Raw genomic sequence first — 9,922 nt, forward strand, 5'->3', positions numbered from 1 at the left:
TGTGCTGCTGAAGTAAAAATCACGTTTTGCCTGCTTAGCAGGAGTTGCCGCGGTGTTATCCACGGATGATGAACAAGGATCACTCAGAAGTGTTCGTCTATGCTGTCGTGTCAGGCGCTTCAGTAGATTACTCGTGCTATTAACAGCAGACGATAGTTTTTTGTCCCCAGGACATAGCTTACATATTACTGTAATGTTCGTGTCTGCTTGTTTCAGAAAAGTGAAGAGACGGGAATATGTCCATTTCAAAACACAGACACTCGCTTCAGCCGAGTCCGACATCTTCCGCTTTAGAATACGACTATGCAGCAAACTGGCGCGAAATGACGTACAGCTGCACTACAGCGATGTTAAAGCGGCAGAGTTTACTTCTACATTTAGAAGATAAATCATTGAAACTAAATAATGATATTCAGCGAGTTTAATTATTTTACAATGTAACGCAAGTGCATTGTAAGTAACTAATTAAAATACCTAAAAATGAACAGTAATTAGTTACTCTACTTTTTCAGTGGAAAAGTAATTTAATTACAGTAACGCGTTACTTAGTAACGCATTACACCCAACACTGGAAGTTAAAAATGCATGCCATGAAAGATTTCGGGTGTTTGGAGGTTAAAGTACCACGTTACAATGATTATTTGCTTTAGTTTATATATCCACTGCCTTGAATACACATGAACGTTATAAAGTTTACCTTATTTGTTCTGGTGGCAGGTCAGGTGAGCTGCCTCCAGAACAAAAATAATTCATTGGACAAGGATGAGGGTGTTATCAGGCCAATAAAAGCTCTTGATCGTGTTTGAATTAGTCATTTCTTTCTGACTTGAAGCTGCATACAGTTGCTCAACACAGGCAAACTGACACTGATAAGGACAAACAAAAGGTAATTTTACAGTCGATTTATTTCTTCATTATTAATGAATAATTAGTAGTTATCTATTAAATATCAGTACAGCATTATGAGCTGACTGCAAAAGTAACATTTCCTAATATGTTTTTCAAACGTTATCATCAGATTTCATTTCTGCACCATGAAGATGCTGACTGTGTTTCTTCATGTGTGTGTCATGATGACTTTCACACACAGTCTATGTGAGTATTTAAAACAAGTATTTTTTTCCTCTCACTTTATCTACTTTATAATATACATATATACTCTGCAGATACAGAATATACATGCAACACATGACCAGAGAATGGAATATCTTAGATTTTTCACAAAAAAGAATTGTGTTTCAAATAAAACGTCTTTCAAACTGTCTTTGCAGCTCTTCCAGAGGAAACAATCATGCCAGGTGAATCTAAAAGTTGTCTTTTAATGAGAATATATTTTTTCAATACATTAATAAATAATGGAAGTTATTGCACTACAAAATTAATTGGAACCAAAGAACATTTTAACTCATGCAGATGTAGACAATTGGGGGACACCGCCACCATCTACAGAAGGTGAGTACTTATTGGAGTATGTGATTTTCTTTTATTCTATTTTATTTTTTTCATTCTTTAAAATTGAAGTTGAGCATAAGAAAAATCTATACTGTACAGTCGTGGCCAAAAGTTTTGAGAATGACAGAAATACTTGTTTTCACAAAGTTTGCTGCTTCAGTTTTTATATCCATATACTCTACAGTAGAATGTTTTGGAGAGTGATCAGATGAATTGCAAAATCCTTATTTGCCATGAAAATGAACTTAATCTCAAAAATTCAATTTCCACTGCATTTCATCATTCAGCATTTCATGCCATAAAGGGACCTGCTGAGATCATTTTAATAATGTTCTCATCAACTCAGGTGAGAATGTTGACAAGCACAAGGCTGGAGATCATTATGTTATGCTGACTGAGTTAGAATAACAGACTGCATGTATTAAAAGGAGGGTGATGCTTGAAATCGTTGTTCTTCCTATTAAACATGGTGACCTGCAAGGAAACACACGTAGCCATCATTGCGTTGCATAAAAAGGGCTTCACAGGCAAGGATGTTTTTGCTACTAAGACTGCACCTAAATCAACCATTTATCACATCATCAAGAACTTGAAGGAAAGCGGATCAATTCTTGTGAAGACGGATTCAGGGCGCTCAAGAAAGTCCAGCAAACACCAGGATCGTCTCCTAAAGATGATTCAGCTGCGGTATCAGAGTGCCACCAGTGCAGAGCTTGCTCAGGAATGGTAGCAGGCAGGTGTGAGTCCATCTGCACGCACAGTGAGGCAAAGATTTTTGGAAGATGGACTGGTGTCAAGAAGGGCAGCAAAGAAGCCACTTCTCTCCCAAAAAAACCCACCACGGACAAACTGATAGTCTGCAAATGTACAGCGAGTGGACTGCTGAGGACTGGGGCAAAGTCATTTTCTCTGATGTTTGGGACATCTGGAAAAAGGCCTGTCCAGAGAAGAAAAGGTGAGTGCTACCATCAGTCCTGTGTCATGCCAACAGTAAAGCATCCTGCGACCATTCATGTGTGGGGTTGCTTCTCATCCAAGGGAGTGGGCTCACTCACAATTATGCCAAAAAACAGGAATGAATAAAGAATAGTACCAAAACACCCTCCAACAGCAACTTCTTCCAACCATCCAAGAACAGTTTGATGAAGAACAATGCCTTTTCCAGCATGATGGAGCACCGTGCCATAAGGCCAAAGTGATACGTAAGTAGCTCAGGGAACAAATAATTTTGGGTCCATGGCCTGGAAATTCCCCAGACCTCAGTCCAATTGAGAACCTGTGGCCAAACCTCAAGGTGGACAAACAAAAACCCACTAATTCTGACAAACTCCAAGAAGTGATTATGACAGGATGGGTTGCCATCAGTCAGGATTTGGCACAGAAGTTAATTGACAACTGCAGAGGTCTTCAAAAAGAAGGGCCAACACTGCAAATACTGACTCTTTGCATAAACATGATGTAATTCTCAATAAAAAACATTTGAAACTCATGAAGTGCTTGTAATTATACTTCTATACATCACAGAAACAACTGAAACAAAGATCTAAAAACACTGAAGCAGCAAACTTTTTGAAAACTAATATTTGTGTCATTCTCAAAACTTTTGGCCACAACTGTACACTCAGTTTCATACTTTCTTCTTTATTTAGTTGTTTAAAAAAATATTGTACAATAAGGTCATATAATACACATCATAAGCTTATGTAATCATACAGTGATTATACTGTATATAAGGACATGCTAGGTAACATTTTTATTTCTTAGTTTACATTTTGCTAGTATCTCTTCACTTCTGTAATTTACCTGTATTTTGTATTTCTTTTTAATGTTGTAGAACGTAGAAGGTAATCAATGACACCACAGCAATGATACACTAAAAAATATCTGTGGTTCAAACTGTCTTTGCAGCTCTTCCAGAGGAAACAATTGTGCCAGGTGAATCTAAAAGTTGTCTTTTAATGAGAATATTTTTTTTGATCCACTAATAAATACATTTATTACCCTAAAAAATTAATTGCGACTAAAAAACATTTTAACTCTTGTAGATGCAGACTTTTGGGTAACACCACCAGCACCCCCATCTACAGAAGGTGGGTATACTTATTGGAGTATATGAATTTATTTTATTTTTTCCTTCTTTAAAATTAAATTTGAACATAAGGAAAATCTGCACTGCAGACTCAGTTTCATGCTTTCTTCTTTATTTGTTATTTGTTTGCAGATGACTCATTTGGGGGCTGGCATCCATCTTGCCCAGATGGATGGAGTATGCACAGTCAACAGTGCCTCATCTTTGTTCCAGAAAACATGACCTGGGACGATGCTCAGGTAACAAGGATGACTTTTTTCCTATTAATAAATCTTACATTTTCTTGGTCACTCCATGCTGTTTATCTCCATCGTAGAATAACTGTCACTCTCATGGAGGACAGCTTGCATCTGTGTATGATGACTTTCAAGCTTATGAGATTCAAGCGGAGCTGAAGCGTGCTGGACATGATCATGGAGAATTTTGGGTTGGAGGCCATAATAGTCCAGGGGTAAATAGCATGATGTCTAAGATTTTGAGAAACAATTGTTTTTTTTTATGAATATGAATTTATATAATATTTTATTTTGCTTTAACAGAATCCTTCTTGGTCCTGGAGTGATTATTTGGGAATGTCTGCTTTTGCTGACTTTTGTAATGGAGACACAGTCGAAGATGAGCACCACTGTTTGCAAATAACTTTTACTGGTAAGTCTGTCAAGTGTTTAAAAAAACAAAACAATCTTATTTGGATTCATTTATTTTGATTATCACTTCAAACTCATTACTACTCTATCAAGTGTTTTAAAAGTATGTATTAAAGTATATTTTTCTTTTCTTATTATTGCACTGAGCATTGTTTTTTATCCTAGAATATTTACAGTTTGTGTTCCCAGTGATGCATCATTAAATAATTGAGATTTTAGAAATAAAAAAAAAAAATACAGTGTTCTGAAGTTACACAAAGCTATCATGTTATGTTCAAAACTTCTATGTACTGGGTTATTAATATGTGGATTAATGTTGTCCACTCACTAAGATGTTAATTGTGCGGTACAAAAAATAACTGTAAGTATTGTGTACAAACATGGTGGGTGAAACAGATTAAAAAGACAGGGACATTTATATATAGGCACAGAACACTGAATTGAGTAACATAAATGGCTGTGAATCAGGAAGTAAAACAGCTAATCACTGTTTGTGTCAGTCTTCTTGACAAATACCCTTTAATGTAAATACCATTACCATTTACAAATACTGTAATTTCACAGTTAGTACTGAACAAACTAAAATTACACTTATTTGCTAAACATTGTCACCCCATGTTGGAAACCTTTTTAGTCTGAGTAGCACTGACTGAGTGTGATTTTTGTGTTTTATTTTGGTTTTCTTGCAGAGGAAAAGAGTGGATGCTTAGAGAGCATGGACTGTGAAACTGAGCTCCCGTCTATCTGTGGAAACATTATTATGTAATTGTGAATCAACTCTATAATGCATCAGTAAAAAGCACAAAGATCTGTGTTTTTCTTTCTCAGTGCTGTTTCTTTCTCTGTATTTCCACACCATCGCTATGATGCAAGCAATCAGGCATCATGTGCAATGAACTGGAGCTGAATTTTCTGTACGATTAAAAGAAAGCTTTCTGTAGACCTTTACTTTGTAGAGTGAACTGTATTTCATTCTTAAATTAAAACTATTAGCATTGAAAGAAATTTCCTCTGTGATGTGTTAATCACCCTACCATAAGCAATTGAATACTTCTTTTTTTTTTTAATTCATGTCCAAATGCCCCGAAGGAGCTGTGCCTTCCATGGGATGAGATTTTTATTCATGGTGACATAGAAACTGTCAATCATGTTCTTCTGACAGCCAGCAGGGTGGAGGCATGGCTACCGACCCTGCTGGTTACAGAGATGTTCCTCCAAACTGCAGCATGTCTGGGTTAAGATAAGGAAAGTCAATGGTAGACACCAGAATAGGCTGCAGTCTGACTAAAGTATTGTAAACTCACTGAAAACTCATTGCTCTTAATTATCTGAATTATCCATTTAAAATATATTTGGTTAGGTTGCAGTCTTATCTTTAAGTTTGTTCCTTAAATTTATAAAGAGTCGATGGTTGACAGAGAACATATCAGGGTAACACTTTATAACTTGACGCTCAAATAAAGCACAAGTACCCTGTACTTACAGGCAATTTGCAGGCAACAAGTCAGGTTTCTGCAGGAAACAATGAAACAAGTGCACTGTAAGTACCCTGTACTTTCTGGGGTGTGAGCCATATTATGGATTCACTTAATCTCATTTAATTTTGAAGTGTTTTCCTGGGAAACAGATGCAAATTCTTCTGTAAATAACTTTAAGTATCGTAGCAGCCTAAGCAATTACTAGGTAAGTCGTTGTGTCCTTGGGCAAGACACTTCCACTATACAAATACAGGGCATTTAAAAAAAATAAGCTTTCACAATAAATTGCCATATGAAACAATCCTTACACTCAGAGCTCTGATGGAATTCACAAGTTCTTTTTTTTCCTTTTCAATTTGAAAAATGTCTTTGACTTTGTGAGAAAATGTCCGAAAAATTCCTCAGACTGTCAGCATATTTCTGCATAGTCGCCCCTACTAGTAGAAAAGCTATGGGCTCAAATTGTGGTCATAAATATTTTGTACTTGTAAATCAGAAAGTCTAGTTGTGAACTGAGTTTTGTAACCTTCAAACCATTTTTTTTCACTTTTATTTAAATCTATAATGTGTGACTTTAGCACTTTAACATTTAAACCTCCAAGAAATTCTGTAATCAGTAAGGCTAGAACGATCTGAAAAGGTTTTTGTGGTTCAGATGTCAAGCTTTGGTCATGGTACTTCAGCATCTAGCCAGCACTAAAGACAACAAACTGATGTAAAACATAACCAGGACAGAATCCACAACACAAAACCTCAAGCCAGTGCAACAATCTTACAATGACTAAGGGAGTGGTTCAGGCTAAAATAGTCACTCTGATGACCCCATGAGGACCAGACTGGTTAATATTGCAGATCTTTGGCAAGGTTTAACATCTGGGTGGGGAAGCCTGGAGGGAAACCGATGCTGTAAGAGCTAAATAAAAAAAACACGCCCCAAAACATAAACACACATACAAAAGCAGGGAGAAAAAGAGTAAGAAAGAGAGTCAGACAAGGCAGGCCAGCGCAGGAAGACTCCGGGATGATGACCTTTTCATATTGTGAAATATACTGCAAAACGAGCTTTCGTCTAGGGGTTCCATTACCCTTACTTGTATTTTTATTAATTTGACTGATTGGCATTTATAAACTATATAATAAAGAAAAACACATTTTTTATTAGGTTTTTTGAGTTAGTATTTAAGTGACTGCTTGTGAAAGGTGAACAGACAGGGGGACCGGCCACCCTACCTGTGTAAGGAAAAGAACTTGAGTTACAGCTGGTCACATTTAATCATTTGTGTATAACCTAAATTATTCGTATATGTAAAAAGAGAAGTGGTAACAGTAGTGATGGGTCCAGCAACACTGACGCATCGACGCATGTATCAAGCTCACCTAGCGATGCCTGTATCGGTGCGTGCGTCGCTTTAAGAAAAAGTCACGTGATCGATACAGCTGCTGTATCGCTAATTGCCAACGTGCCAAACTGTGTTTAAAAGGTACCGCATCCATATCTGCCAACAGAATGAGTCGCCACCAAAAAAAAAACAAACAAAAAAAACGACAAAATTACTCTGGCAAAGATAAAAAAATAATAATAATACACATCTCTCCATAACAAAATGGAGCCCGAAAGAAAAATTAATGTTTCTGCTGTCTGGGATCATTTTGATCTTTTAACTGCAAATAAGGTAATAGTTTGTCTGCCTTTGTTTCAGTGTAATCTATCAGAATAGAAAAAAACAGCAATGTGACTTGAAGTGTAAATTATTTATTTCATTTTATGCAGGTTAAATGTCACATCTGTTCTGCATTTCTTACACAAACAAAAGCACCTCCCCAGTGTTTAGGCATTACAGAGCCAAACATGAAAATGAGGAGACAAACACACCAAGAATGAACACTGGTAGGCCTATATAGACACTGTGGGATTATAATATTACCTTATGCCATGTTAGACCCCTAATTAAAGGTTGTGAATTATTATGTAGTTTTAGTTTGCATTATTCTCCTGAATTAGAAGAAGGTGATAACTATTACATTTGCATTACATTAGACTGCTGATTTATTGTGAATGAATGATATTGTTTTATGATGCATTATACTGCTGAGTTATAAGAAATACTGTTCACAGAAAGTCATCGCCTTATTTGTCTGATTAGAAGAGAACAGAACATGCTGGAGTTTTCTGCCCCATCTCAGCAGGAGCAGATAAACAGGGAGCCAAGGTCGTAGCTTAGGCGCCGTGTGAGAGAAAGAATGTGAATGTTTAGGCTTTTATGATTAGGTGGGGCCACTAGAGGCTATAAGAGTTTGATCAATGCTCCACCATTTTGAGATCTGATGCTGTCTGCGTACGGTGTCCATCTCCCACGCGTGTACATTAAAATCATCGTTTGACTCAACCCGGCCGGACCAGTGTTGTTATTGTGGTTTTTCCTCTTGTATCCATCTCCAATATTTGAATCCATAACAACACTGAACATCTTTATCATCATTTTTTTTTTTAATTAATATGTGTTTTATTATTTTCATCTAGGAAGACTGCTCTGGACCAGGCAGTCCTGAATTTTATTATAAAGGACTGCCAACCCCTTAGTATTGTGGAGAGAGAGTGTAACGTACTGAGGGAATAGGAAGACATCTTATCAGAACCTTATCCACCTGGCTTTACAGCTTTTGTGTACCCCAGCTTCATCTGTTCCTGTGAGTTTTCCAAAGCTGGGGAAATGGTGTAAAAACAAAAACAAAAAATGCAATAGACTGAATGCAAAAACATTGGATAAACCTATTTTTCTGAATAGAAATTTATAATAAACTCTGAGTCAAATGGGTAATATTACATTCACAATACTTTCATTTTAATTTTCACTTAATGTCATTCATAATATATTTTAAACATGTCTACAATATTTGTAATATAGAAGATATAAAATGATTCCATGGAAAGTACAATACCTTACAGTGTATACAGTGTATATAAGTATGACTAGGTCATTGAATCAGTGTCTGTTGTGAGTCTCAAATAAGTTGCCTGCAATGATATTTAAGGTCCAGCAGGTGTCAGTATGGAGCAAAACAGCAAAACTGTGTCGACACAGTGTCGATGCAGTTTGGGGAATGTGCTGAAACGCTTCACGAGGCCTCATCTACCCATCAGTAGGTAACAGTACTGACCTTTCCTGGTTGCTTCTTTTCTGGAACAAAAGAATACAAGCAGCTCAATCACCTGCTTATGAGCTCCTGGAGCAAACCAATGTGCCAGGCTAGGGGAGTGGGGTTAAGGTGTTTTCATGTATATAGAAGTGGTTGAAGTTATAATGTTATTGAGTAATGTATAGGAGTTGTTACAAATCTGAATATGTCGATCATATGTTATATTGTGGTTGATGTTTGCTCATGTGGAGGTTTATGTTTTCATTTCTTAGGCTGACCCCCAGACTTGGGCTATTCCAGATGCTCACCTGAGACAGGACGATTATAAAAGGAAGCCAATTGCTTGCAGATAGGTTGGATTTGTTACTGTGTGTTGATGTGTAAACATGTATTCTCTTTAATAAAGTCCTCCAGTTGATGGATGCATTTTATTCCAGTCTCGTGCCATTTTATTGTAGGTGACCCATGACTGCCAGCTAAAATTGACACTCCTGGACTAAAAGGAATGTAGATAAAGTGCAGTTATTATGGCTAGTAAACCCATTTGTATGTATTTTTGTATGTATGTATGTAATCAAGATGCAAAAGACATCTGTCCATTCTCAGTCTATTGTTGCCATTTATCCAAGTCCAGGTTGTAGGGACAGTGGTGTAAACAGTGATGCCAAGATGTACCTCTCTCCAGCCAACTTAGAATAGAATAGAATAGAATAGAATAGAATAGAATAGAATAGAATAGAATGCCTTTATTGTCACTATACAGTTGTACAGTGAGATACAGAGCATCTCCTACTCAGTGTAAACATGCTGGGGGGGGGTACAGTTCTGCAGCGCTATGTACATATGGACAGTATTAACATAGGGAAAAACATATATATATATATATATATATATATATATATATATATATATATATATATATATATATAGAATGTACAATATACAAGCCGTAAGTAATATGTAATAAATTGTGTTATGTATATACAGTTGAGTTATTGCACGTGGAATTGGTATAAATTCCACTCTATCTGCTTTGGTGCAGCTGCCGTACCATACCGTGATGCAGTAGGTTAGCAGGCTCTCAATGGACGAGCGGTAGAAGGTCAGCAGCAGGTTGG

General features: G+C 36.7%; 1 protein-coding gene across 1 annotated transcript; it reads left to right on the forward strand.

The window, feature by feature from the left end:
* Positions 1-803: 803 nt before the first annotated feature.
* Positions 804-5,171, forward strand: LOC101473997 (lactose-binding lectin l-2-like). Its single transcript, XM_014411885.2, has 10 exons — positions 804-886; positions 1,019-1,095; positions 1,272-1,298; positions 1,414-1,452; positions 3,361-3,387; positions 3,498-3,542; positions 3,674-3,780; positions 3,858-3,992; positions 4,081-4,189; positions 4,878-5,171. Exons 2-10 carry the CDS (start codon positions 1,035-1,037, stop codon positions 4,952-4,954), a joined length of 627 nt encoding a protein of 208 aa, XP_014267371.2. The 5' UTR covers positions 804-886; positions 1,019-1,034; the 3' UTR covers positions 4,955-5,171.
* Positions 5,172-9,922: the final 4,751 nt, after the last annotated feature.

This window comes from Maylandia zebra, linkage group LG3 (assembly GCF_041146795.1).
Source record: "Maylandia zebra isolate NMK-2024a linkage group LG3, Mzebra_GT3a, whole genome shotgun sequence".
In the NCBI taxonomy this organism is placed as follows: Eukaryota; Metazoa; Chordata; class Actinopteri; order Cichliformes; family Cichlidae; genus Maylandia; species Maylandia zebra.

Excerpts from the sequence above, each read along its gene's own strand:
- LOC101473997 (XM_014411885.2), top strand. The coding sequence starts at position 1,035 with ATGAAGATGCTGACTGTGTTTCTTCATGTGTGTGTCATGATGACTTTC. Across the intron at positions 1,096-1,271 it reads GACTTTCACACACAGTCTAT|CTCTTCCAGAGGAAACAATC; the intron begins GTGAGTATTTAA and ends CTGTCTTTGCAG. Across the intron at positions 3,781-3,857 it reads TGACCTGGGACGATGCTCAG|AATAACTGTCACTCTCATGG; the intron begins GTAACAAGGATG and ends TCTCCATCGTAG.